The 14,756-nt window shown below is 35.3% G+C and overlaps 1 protein-coding gene across 1 annotated transcript in view; it reads left to right on the top strand.

Annotated features, from left to right (window-relative positions):
- Positions 1-14,756, top strand: part of CSMD1 (CUB and Sushi multiple domains 1) — a 1,189,318-nt gene that overhangs the window by 1,163,959 nt on the left and 10,603 nt on the right. The window contains exons 62-66 of the mRNA XM_054196719.1: positions 2,117-2,190; positions 6,297-6,408; positions 7,509-7,688; positions 9,361-9,405; positions 13,617-13,778. Coding sequence (XP_054052694.1) covers positions 2,117-2,190; positions 6,297-6,408; positions 7,509-7,688; positions 9,361-9,405; positions 13,617-13,778 — 573 coding nt within the window. The remainder of the gene's footprint in view (positions 1-2,116; positions 2,191-6,296; positions 6,409-7,508; positions 7,689-9,360; positions 9,406-13,616; positions 13,779-14,756) is intronic.

The following is a 14,756-nucleotide window of genomic DNA, read 5'->3' on the forward strand; positions in this document are numbered from 1 at the left end:
AAAGGCATTTGTCAGGATCAGTCCTAAATCAGAAAGCTTTTTGGGCTTTGTGAAAGTGGCTTGTACAGTTCAAAAGGATGAAGCGTGCTGGGTCTGATCTTTTGAAATTCTGATAAACTGCCAAGTATTACCAGTTTCTCATTGACTGATGTGCAACTGATAGGCTTTTTGCATGTTACACAATCAGACAAACTGAGAGAAATGATGGATACCTGTAACTCCCACTGACATCAGCATTTATTCCAACTCGAGGTGACTTGCCAGAGAAAATTATTTTGGTGTTATAATAGAAAAATCCTCCTTGATATTTCTGAACAAACACATTCAGTTATAGGCTCTAGCCCATTTATATATTTTGCTGTGACTGAGATATTGGTTATGTGGAAGAGCTGGGGTGGGCACTCTGGGAAAATGTGGCAAGCATGATTGTTGAAAGCAGCCTGTATTTGTCAATTAAGACATTAACACTCAATACAGTTTTTTGATATGAATTCAAAACTTCTTTTGTCCCTAGTTTTTATGAATTGAGCAATCCATTTTACATCTATGTTTTGTAACAGAGGAAGGAAGGTTTACAGAAGCTAAAATGCAGATTTGTTGCGAAGAATCAAATTTGAAAATGTCATAATGAGACTTCTATTTATATTTTATATACCATAATGTAGAAGTGAATGGAAAATACTTCATCAAAGTCATAAGCTTTTCTTTTGCATCATAATTTTTATGTTATCACAAAAGGAAAATATTAGACCATCTAAAATATTTACAGTTACCATTGTTAAGCATTTTGAAAATTAAGATCAGTGAACAATACCTAGAAATATGCCTAGAAGTACCATAAGATAGCAAATGATGGCAAGCTTTTCTATTTCTGGATATTGATAATTTCTTTAAAATTCTTGGAGAAGTCTTCCTTTTTTCCCCCACTGTTTCCTCAGATGAGACGTATCTGAAAAAGTCAATACAGCTTCATGTGTCTATTATTAGCAATAGCATTCCAGCTGAAGATAATTTGTAAAAAGTTCTTGATCTGTTTAAGCAACTCAAGGTCAGGAGTGTGTTTGGCTTTTATTCTCGCACATTAGGTCAACATCCACCTAACTTTTGAAGCTTTTGGTAAATATCAGTCCAGTTGAATTGTTATGTTCTACTGATGGTCAACATTGAAAATGGAAGTTGACCGAGAGTGGAATGACATACCACATTATCGTATGTGATAAGTTCAGTTTTCCCTCTACAGAAAACTAAAAATGGTTACAGATGAAATACAGTCCCAAGTTGCATTCCTTGTATTCAGTGTCAGCACAAAAGCAGACTTGGATGCCAAGAGGGAATCACGTAGTACAGAAAGATCCATTGTATCAAGTCCTGTGCTGTCTACCTGGTGGATGTGACTCAGCAACCCCAAAGCAAATACACCATCAGAATGTGAAGTGAACATTGCTGAATCAAAAATAGTTGCAGGCTGCTTTAAATTACACTTATGAAACTGATCATCAAATAATTAGTTATACTCTCTTGGCGTATCTTTTTTCGTGGGGGGACTGTCTTTTCATTCTCCAGAAATGACTGGGATGGTAGTCCATTTGAAACTTTTTTTTTTCTTGGAGACATAGAAAGAATTCTATCAAAAAAATTGAGTATTTTAGTTGCTATAAGAAAGCGGATTGGTTTGGGGTTTTGGTTTTTTTGGGTTCTGTTTGGGTTTTTTTAGAAATCTAACTTAATTATTAAGCTGTTGATTGGGAAAGAACAGAAGAAAAATATTTCCCTATATGTTCCATTTGCATTGTGAATACACCTTGTATTCAAAAAAGGTTTAAAAGGATAAGCTCAGCAAAAATTGATGCAATCCTGACTCTAAAGTCTACACTGCCAAAGATACCCTCAAAAAATACCCTTAAATAATGGCAATGTTCTGAAACAAAGAACGGTGACCTATCTTGGAAATTTAATTGGAAATACAAATGTAATATATAGAAATATACACATTCCATTACAAATTTAATTCTTGTCATAACTAGACATTGATGAAATGACTTAATCTTTGCAAACATTTTTAGATAATTCTTTGCATACCATAATAATATCTCTCATGTTTCACATTTTACATTAGATCCAGCTCACAATACATGTACAGACCCTGGTACTCCACATTTTGGAATACAAAACAGTTCCAGAGGTTATGAGGTAATCCTTTCTTTTATTTATTAGCTTTCTAAAGTGAAGATGCATTTAATAATTACAAATATATTTAATTATCTGCAGGCTTAAATGTCTGATGTAAACCTTAGGAAATTTCCACTCCTTTTTAATAAAAACTCATGCTTCATTCCAACCCTTTTTTTTTGAACATACAGTTTAAAGAAAGAACTTCTAACCTTGCAAATATATCATGTATTCAGTCCTTTAGTAGACTTCAGTAGGGAAGACTATTTATAAATTGATTACCTAATATAATATGACATGATATAATTACTTTGCTTTATGATCATAATTCTTTCATACATTGATGAATAGTCAGTAAATACCTAACAACCAAAAACCTGTCTGATCCAAAGGCCATGTAGTCCTTGACAAAAAAAGTCAGCAAGTGGCTTTACTAAATCAGCAATTCATGTTACATTTTATTCAGTCAGAGAAGATAAAATTATTCTATGTTTTGGATCCAGGTTCTCTGTGATGAATGTCCTTTCTATAATTTCCAAATTCCTCACAGGTTATTAGTTTACCGAGTGACAGTCAGAGAAGTGACCGAGGAAATAAAAGTAGATGCAACAATGACCAATCCACAGTCATTATACAGTTTGATTAACCTCTTGTGGATAGATTCTTCAGGTATAAATATTTGAGATTGGAATCTAAGATATGTTATTTGGATGTTCTGCTTATTTCTGAACCTAGAGCAGTGTGCCCCGTGGCATTACGGTCAAGTTAGTAGATCTATTTTTCAAAAAGTCCTTTCTGTAAGTTCCTCTGGTTATTGGTACCCTCCCTCTCCTGCAGTTGTGCTGTCTGTCACTGCTGTGGCTGGCAGCTCTTTTCTTCACCTTCTCCTGCTGCCTGGCTCGCAGATGCCAAGGCGCTTCTCCCCTAGCCACATCTTGTGGCCTCACGCCCGAGGTGATTCTTCTTCTAGTAATAGGTGTAGTTGGTTTTCTGTCTATTGTCTCATCTTGACACTGCTCCTGTCCCCGTCATCACTTCAAAACCAACTCTAATCTTTGCACCTAATTTGATCAGGGAGTTGTTTTTTTTCTCTCCCCCTTTTATTTTCCTCACAAGTTGTCTTTAAGAATAGAATTGTACTGGCCAATTCACTGTTCTAATGTCTGTTGAACATGAAGGTTTATTTTCTCTTCTTCACCTCTAGAGGCAACGGTGGGTCTTCATCTGTTCTGTATTTAGTCTTTCTCAAGTATGGGTGTGGTGGGTTGATGCTGGCTGGATGCCAGGTGCCCAACAAAGCCGCTCCATCACTCCCCTTCCTCAGCTGGACAGGGGAGAGAAAATATAACAAAAAACTCATGAGTTGACATAAGGACAGGGAGAGATTATTCACCAGTTACCATCATGGGCAAAACAGACCCGACTTGGGGGAAATAAATTTAATTTATTACCAATCAGATCAGAGGAGGATAATGAGAAAATAATAGCTAAATCTTAAAACGCTTTCCCTCCACCCCTCCCTTCTTCCCAGGCTTAACTTTACTCCTGATTTTCTCTACCTCCTGCCCCAAAGCGGTGCAGAAGGACGGGGAATGGGGGTTGTGGTCAGCTCATCACCTGTTGTCTCTGACACTCCTTCATCCTCAGGGGGAGGACTCCTCACACTCTTCCCCTGCTCCAGCATGGGATCCCTCTGATGGGAGACAATTCTCCATGAACTTCTCCAACGTGAGTCCTTCCCACAGGCTGCAGTTCTTCACGAACTGCTCTAGCGTGGGTCCCCCATGGGGTCACAAGTCCTGCCAGCAAATCTGCTCCAGCATAGGATCTTCTCTCCACAGGTCCTGCCAGGAGCCTGATCCAGCATGGGCTCTCCAAGGGGTCACAGCCTCCTTCGGGTATCCACCGGTTCTGGTGGGGGGTCCTCCATGGGCTGCAGGTGGCTCTCTGCTCCACTGTTAACCTCCATGGGCTGCAGGGGGACAGCCTGCCTCACCATGGTCTTCACCAGGGGCTGCAGGGAAATCTCTGCTCCGGTGCCTGGAGCATCTACTCCCCGTCCTTCTTCACTGACCTTGGTGTCTGCAAAGTTGTTTCTCTCACATTTTCTCACTCCTTGCTTCTGGCTGCTGCAGCTGCTGTTGCACAGCAACTTTTCCCCCTTCTTAAATATGTTATCACAGAGGCGCTACCATTGCCTCTCATTGCCTTGGCCTTGGCCAGCAGCGGGTCTGTCTTGGCTCTATCGGACACAGGGGAAACTTCTAGCAGCTTCTCACAGAAGCCACTCCTGTAGCTCCCCCACTACCAAAACCTTGCTGCACAAACTCAATACAATGTGCTTTCAGTCTCAGATGAGATGTTTTTCACTTTCAGATGTACAAGATGTAGACTTCTCTGCAAGTGCTAGTGAAGTAGATTTTTTTTGGCATGTGATTAGTAGGCTTCCTGTTTGTATGAGTTAGCCAATCTAGTATAACCCATCTTTAACAGTCTTTCCTCGTTACAGAAAGGTGAGATGACAGGCAGCAGACCTTTGAAGGGTTTTCCACTGTCTACCAGCATCCTGTCTTGCCCCATTCATTTTGTGCCTTCTGTGCTTCACTACGCTGACTATTACAGATGCCTCCAATATTTTCCATCCAAGCGTTATACAGAGTGCACTGCTATTATTTTTACTTTTGCCTGTAACGTGAGAAATACAGCTCTGTAACTACCTTGAACCTAGACGTTATTTTTTTGCTTGGTCTTTTGGATCACAAGAAGCAAGGTGACTTAGAGTCAAGACCAGCTACACTCGGTTCCGGTCTCTGCTACGGACGTGCTGTGTGTCCTTGGCAAGACAGAGAGATGTATAAGTTAAAAAGTAGTTATAAATAGATAAGTCTACAAAGCCATATCAGTAATTTGACCTTTAAAAGTACCAGTGAATTTCCCAAGCCACTTCAGGAAGAACGGGTGTTGCATTTGCTGAACATCTATTGTGATAATCTGTTTATATGTGACGGAGTCTATAGTTAACAGGTAGGCACTTCTGAAGATAACCACCCATTTTTAATGTCCGTTGAAGTCCTTCTATGAAATTTGCAGTGTAGAGCTACCTGCATTTATATACCTGCAAGCTAATTTTATTAATATACATTGATCAATGCCCATTTGCAACCTACTTGCATTTGTCCGTGTGACATTACTTTATTAATAAAGTTGTATAATTTCAAATAATATTATTTTTTTGGTGTTTTTTTCATTTCATCTGATCATATTTATTGCCAAGATGTTTTATCCAAAACAAAAGCAATGCATTACCAGTCAGCCCCGCATCCTTAAATATCTTGACCTGGATTTGTATTCTGGTTGCTTTTGTCAATGCCATCAAGTCCGTTTTACTAGAACTTTCCACACAATCTCTGTCTCATATGTTATGAAAATTCTTCATGACTTTCAATTTTGTATCCAGTTTTCATGCTTTTCTATTCTCAGCAGAAGTCTGAAGAGAGTTTTCTCAGTTACTTTACCTTTTCTTCTGAGAAAGGTCATATCACAGTTGACCATAGGAAGGCTTTCCATAACATCACTCTGTTAGTTGAAAATCAGAAGTAAAACTTAGGTAGTTTATAGTAACAAATGCAGTGTAAGGAACTGTGGCCTGGAGTTTTCTCTAGTGAATTTATTTGTAGATTTGTAGTAGAAACAGATTTGTAGAGTGTAGGGACAGTTCTTCATGGTTTTTTCTTTTTCCTCTAATCAACTTTTTTAGTCAAGTCACACAATGAGAGACTTTATGGTCAAGCTCTATCGAAATATATTCAGTGATGTACAGGAAAGAGAGACAGTCATTTAGTTCGCTTCTGTCACACTGACAAACTAATAGCTGAAATTTATGAGTGTCGTTCTTTTCCCTGTACACAGCCTTGTCAATATTTTCCACTTATTGCTTTCAAATAAGGTTACAAAAGATCAATTGCTCAAACTCTTCATCTCATTAAAAAAAAGTTTAACTCTAGAAACTGTAAAAATAGGACATTTTTATTTTTGAAAAAATGTCTCGAGTAGCTTATTACTGTCTTGATATATGACTACATGTGATGGATACCTTTTTTTATCTAACATTCTGTTTTGATCCTTAGGTTGGGAGCACAGTCTTTTTCAGATGCAGAAAAGGTTACCATATTCAGGGATCTACCACCCGTTCTTGTCTTGCTAACTTAACTTGGAGTGGCATACAGTCTGAATGCATTCGTAAGTCTGGTTCCTTATCTAATGAGTTAGAATGTTGTGCAATTTTAAAAGAGTTACAAAGTAATGCAGGTGGTAATTCATAGTAAATTATATTCTACAAAAAGATAAACTTTATTCAAAACAGTATTTTTAAATGTTTTTTTATTTCCTTTTCTAAGACCAAAGATGTATTTGGGATATTATTTTGATGTAAGGTTTTTCAGATTTTTTTTTCATGAAGTTCACGAAAATTCTGTCAGTTTTACTCAAAAAAGTCTATCCTCATTAATCCACTACATTAGCTGCTTTAAATTAATCTAGCTTTTTGTGTGTGTGTTGGATTAATAGAGAACAAAAAGTGTCCTAAGTATTCACGGGGCTGTTTTGTTGGCTATTATTTTATGAACTAGAACTCAGCAAAATTCATCGTTTCTGGGCTATGCATGGGTATGTAAATGATTAGTGTATTTATAGCTCGGTATGGGGTGGAGGACATCAAATAACTATTGTATTAAAATACACTGATCTAAGGTAAAAGTAATTCACTAGAATGACCTTAGATCCTTATCCTATTTCAAATTATCTTTGGGTTGTTATAAATGAACATCATGGAGCACAGGGAAAGAAGCATACTGAGCAACCACATCTGTTATAATCAATGTACTATGACAAAGCCTTCCTATGGAACCTTTATTTCAATTGAAATTTATAATGAATTTATTTAGCACAATAACCGCCCTGTAATTTTCAAGGCTCTTTAAAACACTGAGTGGAAGTGATGCTTGAAGCTCTGACAGTACAATAATTCACAGGACCAATCATTGCACCATGTACAATGGCCTGTGCCTCCCTTCATTTTAACTCTTTTTGCTATCATGATTTAATTTTGGTGTATTGTTTAAAAATATGTGATGGTATCATTTCCATCTTCCCACAATAATATAATTATATGCTCCGAGTGTTACTTTTACATTTAATAGCTACTTGACATTTCTAAAAGGTGTACAAAGTTTACATAATGAAAGGGAGTAAGTTGGCATGCATTTATTTCAAATTATGTACACTAATCCTATGGAAACTGTTTATCAACACTTTTTCTAACTTTAAACAACCCTTTGCAGCTCATGCTTGCAGGCAGCCAGAGACACCGGCACACGTAGATGTGAAAGCAATAGATCTTCCTACTTTAGGGTATACTTTGGTGTATACCTGTCAGCCAGGATTTTTTCTTGCTGGTGGATCAGAGCATCGGACATGTAAACCAGATATGAAATGGACAGGAAAATCACCTATTTGTAAAAGTAAGTCATTAGTCAAGTGATATGTTGGGCCCTACTTTGTTGGATTTCTTTTTCACTGACATTTTATATAGTAGAATTAATTTTTCCACTTACTATTTAAAAACACGTATGACACAACAGCTTTTACATTATGAATGAAACAGTAAAATAATCAAAGTGAGCATAGCATCTAGAACTCATGGAGGAAAACATGTGGATGTGTGTGTGTAAATGCACTGGCACACATATGTAAGTTTACCCGTAACAAAAGCAAACAAGACCTAAACAATATAAAGTATTACTTTTAACTGTATTTATGTCAGTTTTAAAGTGTATTTCAATTTATACAGTGTTTAATGTATGATTTTCTATTAGGAACAAAAAAAGTTATTTCATAGTTTGCCATTTAGATTCATTCAAGTATGCTTTTTGTCTACAAAAATCTTCTAAAATAAAAATGAATGATAAAAAAAGAAATACATCTTTGCACCAGATTCCACTTTTATTTACATCCATGTAAAATTCATATAGTTTTGCTAGAGTAGCTCTAAGTATATCTTTATGAGGCCTAAATTTGTACTTCATATGCGAATAAACATGGCTATAAATTCCCAATTCAAAAAAATAAAACAAAGCTATATTTATAATGTGAGTAAAGGAAAAATAATCAGATCCCATGGGAAAGATGTTTCCAACATCATTTTTAATTCTAATATGTTAAAGAATGCTAAATAAATTTGATGTTTGAACAATATTTGATTTTTCATTAACGTATAGGTAGACTACTTTGTTTCAACATTGTCAAGACACATGATCGACACATAAAAATTTGTCTTCTAATTCTAGTTCCCTAAAGGGTGATTTTTCATGGGTACTATATAAGTAGTAATTTAAGATAATCAATCTTGTATGTTTTTTGTTAATTTTCTTTTTTTTTTAAATTAAAGATAAAGCACAGAAAAGGTTTCGATAACAAAGGATTCTTTTTTTAATTGGCCTACAGTCGTTAGGTATAATTCTGCAGGCTTTCTGTGCTTTCTTAGCACTTGATCAATCTAATCAGTGAATTTCTGCTCCTAAAGAAAAAAAAAACAAACATGCAAGATCAAATCTTCCTACAGGATATTAGCCTTTTTAAAGTGGCTAATGATATGAGGCCAGAACTTGATCTGGGGTCAATGGACATAACTCTGCTGAGTGTACCAGAAACATAGCAAATGACACCAGTTGTGATCCTTTCCCATGATATCTGATCCTGTCATTTTAATCCAGCTATCTCGCTTTTGCTGGTTTGTGTCATAAATGTGTCAATCCCTATTAACACAATTTTTGCTATATTTAATATCCTATTATTCATAATTAGATATAGTATCTGTCCCCTCTATAAGGCTCTCTTTTATAGCACTGGGACTGATATAAAAATTTTAGGCCTAAATATATGAAATACGTGGCTAGCCAGACAACTTTCCACAGTAAAAATGTTGTTTACCTAAATTATTTTCTGATAGTTTTGTGTAAGTGTATAGGTTTTAACATGTAAAGTATTCAAGACCAGTTATTTCTGTTTTAAATATGGCTCTATTAGATAAGTGATGATTGCATCCATCAGGCATTGTTTTAACATTCTATTAAAAAAAAAAAAACAACCAACAAATATGTTCATGAAAATGATAATTTGTCTTTTTACTTGTAGGTAAAGGAGTGAGAGAAGTTAATGAAACAATAACTAAAACTCCAGGTTTGTATACAAGAAGAGTTTTAGATCTAAATAAATCAAATTTATTTACACCCTAGATTGTTATGGATAATAAAACTATTTCCAATATTTAACTTAAGTATTTATTACTCATTTCCAAGGAATATAAATGTTGAGGTCTTTCTTAATAGCTATAACTAGTGCCATGTAAAACCTATTCTATGAAATTCTTTCCCAAACAACATTTTTTCAGTTTCTACTGTACCATTTTTGTGAAGTGCACAAAAAGCCCTGTCAAACCAAAACGATAAAGCATATATACACAAAACCCAGATTTGAAGTAGTTTTATATCAGAGAGATTGCTATAATGGAGAGCCTTATAATGAGCGTAGACTATAATTGCAGGGATTTGGTTCACTCAGAGTTCTGCCCTTTACATTGCAAGTGTTGTAAGAAACCAAAAAAATCAAAACAACAAACCCAGAACCAGTTTTGGACATTTTGATGGCCTTCAGTTCATGGAAACTCTCAAGGTACTCTAAGATAGAGTTTCCCAAGCTGTGTTGACCACCAGCAGTAGGCAAACATTACTGCTCCTTTTCTGTGCCTCCTCATGAACATGGGTGCAGTTAACCTTTTCCTTCTGTCAGTGACAAAATAGACAAATGCATCTGAGGAATCCTTGATGTAGGTCTTTCAGTTTCAATCATTTTCAGAAAATAAAAGACCTTTTTTTTTTCTTTACTAACTTATTTAGCAATGAACAGAGTTCTCACCAAATAAATGAGCTTGCAACTCTGTATTCTGAATTGTAGCAAGCTGCAGGGAAAATAAGATTAATGGTTCACACTCATGGCAGTTCACAGAAGGACTCTGTAGAGTAGATGGGATAAAAAGGTATTTCTGCTAATAATTAACCTTCCTGGTGAGTTTATTACTGAGAGTGTCAGGTGAAACCATAAATGAGTTCTTCTCAAAAGCATTACTTCTACAGACTCACAATAACACAGGATATAATGTGTTCATTTTAATTAATATACAGTCTTCATTTATTGGAGGATTCACATCACCGAACACCTAAGGTATACATTAATCTGCTACCACACAGGTTTTGAAGTTTCAATGCCAAATTAAAATACAGACCAAGTCTCCAAATACATTCAGTATGCAGAGCATCAGTATCAATTCACACCACGTCATGTCCCTTATAACTAGTTCTGATAAGTAAGTACTATTTGGAAGGCATTTTTTTAAAAAAAAGAAATGTTATGATTCAAAATGCCAATGTGTTAAGAAGAGAACAAAAACTGTGTAACAAATGACAGTAATTAACAAGGAAAACTTCTAAGCTGTTTTTGAAAATCAAGTCTTAACTATTATTATGTCTGTTTAAATTGTGAATTCTCTTTAGTATAGATCACTGTATACTTTGGCACATTTACTTTACCTTGTTATCTTGGCTTTTGGTGGAATTCCATTTGCTGCTATCTGTATTTTAAATGGGGTGAAGCTAATATTGCTAAACTAGAGTTTTTGTAACAGAATAGATTCATGTTCTGATATCCCACCTTTGAATATCTGAATATAAATTATGTTTATTATTGTTTATTAAATTGCTTTTGTTCCCCCAGAGTTAATGTTTTCATAAGCAATAGTAACTATCAGTTTTACAGTGCTGTAAATTGTAACTGAATGGCAACTGAAGAATTCTCGCAATACCCATGTGAAGTTTAAGAAATACTCGGGTTCCCATGGTTCTCACTGCTTTGTGCAGTCTTGGCAAAAATAGTTTGGAAGCTGTTTTAATGAGTAGCCATGGACTTCCCCATCTGTCACATTCTGAGGAGAATCCGCAGTTGGTGCAGTATTAGTGTAATAATACCCAGTTCATTTTTCTCATTCTGCATTTTTTCCACAGTGGGTGGGAAAGGCAGGGACATTGCAAAAGCTCGGCAGAATTGGTCAGAGCCACTCCGATTCCTCAGCAGCATCCATGGGACTGCAGCACTTGCATTTTAACCTTTTACAAAAACAAGACTGAGGAAGCAAAAATGTATTTTGCTATTTTCTTTCCCTACTGATTCTGTCCATCTGCAGCAAGTGCAAACTCTCTAAATACTGAGTCAACAGTACTATTTAGCAAAGATTAACAGCTATTATTGACAGTTAGAGTGGTTAGAGAAACTAGATACTGAAGATGTTGAATGTGACAAAAGTAGTATGACGTCTGCTCCTTTGTAAAAGTCTTACATAGTACTTGCCAGGTTCATACCAGTAATAGTAGATGGTCACCTTCATGAGAATAACTTCAGACACAAAATTTTAATTAAAAGCAAAGGCAAATAAAAATAATTTTAACATTTTTAAAATGCTAGGTTTCAAATGCACTGTATGTCACTATTGTAGCAAAGCAATGAGCACCTAGGAAAAAGAGTCTGAAAGACCCTTTAAAGAATTCATATATTTGCCGAAAATATATGAATTCTAAGTACTGTGAGATACCAATTGAAATTTACTTGTGGCTTTTGCACAGTTTGAAGGCAAAAGGCACTGAAGAAGTTATTATCCTTCCTCTTTATGAAATGCATAGCAGGAAGTGTAATAATATGACAGTCAACAGCTAATCAGTCATCAGACTTTCAGATGTACTGCCTGTCAGTATTTTTTATTGGAAATACATGGTATTATTGACATGGGTTTCTTTTTCACGGAATCACGGAATCTTTGCAATCAGCGATTAGGTGGAGGAGGAGGTATCCATGGAATTTATTCAAAATGGATACACAGGATACCTACACTGATAAATTTCCTTAAATATTGACAGCTGTCTTTACAAGTGCTCAGAATTCGATAAAATGCAAAAAAAAAAATCCAATAATTTATATTAAGGGTTCACTTAGAAGAGCGTGAAACACTCTTCTAATGTCAGTCTTCAGCTATTTAGCAAGTACCATTTGTAGTGATCATGGATAGTAAGGGTGAATTTTAATTGTTGCTAGGGCTGCCATTTTGTCAAGATATCATGTGTTTGGTTAAACGGTTCTTTTTTACAAAGTTTTATTGTGGTTTTTAAGCTTTACTTCTCAAATTGTAATGCTAGAAAAATCTTAGAACTAAGTAGAAAAACCTCTATTTTCACTTGCCAGAAGCTGCCAGGAAACACTGGGTGCTGCCTGGCCAGGAGGGGGGAGGGGGGTTGGTCTTTTTTGGCCAACTTAACTATTTGTTTAACTTAACCATCATGTTTGAAGGAAGTCCTCCCTGGAGTTTATAACAGCAAACTATGTGGGAGAAATATTGCAATGTGTAGGGGAGAAATGAATGTTCAAGACATGTAGGACCCTGTAAATGTATCTGACATAAAATGAACATATTTTCTCCTAAGAATTTTTTTCTCATCTGTGTTTCTTTTTTAATTAATGTTGATATTGCAAATACTATTGAATAAGAGAGACTTTTTCTACTCTGTTGGTGATTTAGCTAGATATTTAAAATACAACATTTAATGACCTGTAAATCATTTATTTTTTCTGTACAGAGGAAAAATACCAATAACATCAAATAAATGACCCAAATACATATACTTCTTCCTATAATTCATGCTTCGTTTTATAGGGTTTTTACTTCAGATTATTCAAACTGCAGTTTCTGAGAAACAGACCCTTATTTTAAACCAAAAAAGTTGCCTGCTCTGGCAACTTCACTGTTCAGAGGTGCAGTAATATTGTATGGAGAAAAGATGTGGAGTCTAAAAATGACTAAAAAAAAAGCCTTGTGTATATGGAAATCAGTGATTTCAGTTGATATTCGGTTGAAAATCACACACAGTGCTGCTTTAATAGATTCATGAAAGAAAAGGGATGGCCTAAGACAGTGTCTCCTTCCAGGAATCCCTGACTTCAGAATATTATTCTTTATTTCTTCATACCTTAAGGCTACAAGGCTTTAGGGGAAGAGTCCATTATTTCTGATAGTCCTGAGGACATTTACTGAAGCACATAAGCTATGAAGTGTGAGGTTATTTAAGAATATATATTGTAACAGACAGGTGTAGTATATTATGGGCAATTGTGTGTAAAGGTCATTAGATATATTGTCTTTACTTTTGTAAAATTTTTACTATAATACCTCTTTAGAATAGTGGATTGATGCTGTAACAGAAAAAATGAACAGCGTAAGTATGGCTAGGAAGATTGATACTTTGTTGTAGTTTACTCGTTTCCTTGTTTCTTTTCTGCCCACTTCTATTTAGTTCCCTCAGACGTGTTTTTCATAAATTCACTCTGGAAAGGGTTTTATGAATATTTAGGAAAAAGACAGCCTGCTACTCTGACTGTTGATTGGTTCAATACTACAAGCAGCAAAGTGAATGCCACATTCATTGAGGCATCCAACATCCAACTCAAACTATCAGGTAGGTTCAGAATTTGGTGTTTAAAAAGCTGTTCTTTTAATTTTTTCATTTGTTTAGTTTTGTTATATTTTCTACCAAACACAAAAAGCAACAAAAAGTTTGGTTTTCCTTAAAAATCTTTTTCTGCTTATTTTGCAAAGGGAAAGGTCCTAATGGAATGGTCTGCACAGATTTCAGTCAATTTATATGCGGTCACCCATCTATCTTTCCCCTTACATTTCAAATAAATACTGAGGTAGGGTTTTTTAATCTTGGACTGTTGGACAGTAGTGATGCGTTGAACTCCCAGGTAATATTGAAGTGGCAGACAAAGTGCATGTAGGCATTACAAGAACTGTACCATTGAAAAGCTCCATTATTCAATAGTGATTAATATTTGCTTTAAAACAATATGGTTTTGATAATGGTATAACATAAAATAGGCACAGATAATTGAATAACTTAGTAAACGATGCGTATTTTTTAATCAACATCGTGTATTCCTTTCTGCAGATCTGACTGTGAAGTTATGATTTAGCCTCTGATCACAGTTATATTTGAAAAGAGCATTACCAGCTTTTAAGGTCAAGAGTTCAGAGAGAATTTCAGTACAGTAAATTTTCTTTCACTGCACTATTGATATTTACTATAACAATATACTGTTGTGATGTGAGTAAACCCAATTTTTCCCAGTTCAAGGAAATTTCAGGCAAGGAATTCTATCCGTATTTAGAATTATTGAAATACTTTATGAAAAGACAAATATTCTTTCCTATTTACTTATAAAATGAAACAGTACAAAACCATTTTTGCATCCTGTTATCAAATACAATGTGGGCAAAAGATCAGTAAAATGAGATCCTGTTATTACAGCACTTTAAATTTTGTTTTCCACAAAATATTTTAGTCCTAAAGTGATACACTTAGCTTTGAAAGGATATTTGAACAAACTAGTTGAAAAATTGTTTTAAAGGCATGTGTTTACCTCCTTTTTATTAA

Source organism: Rissa tridactyla, chromosome 3 (genome assembly GCF_028500815.1).
Source record: "Rissa tridactyla isolate bRisTri1 chromosome 3, bRisTri1.patW.cur.20221130, whole genome shotgun sequence".
Lineage (NCBI taxonomy): Eukaryota > Metazoa > Chordata > Aves > Charadriiformes > Laridae > Rissa > Rissa tridactyla.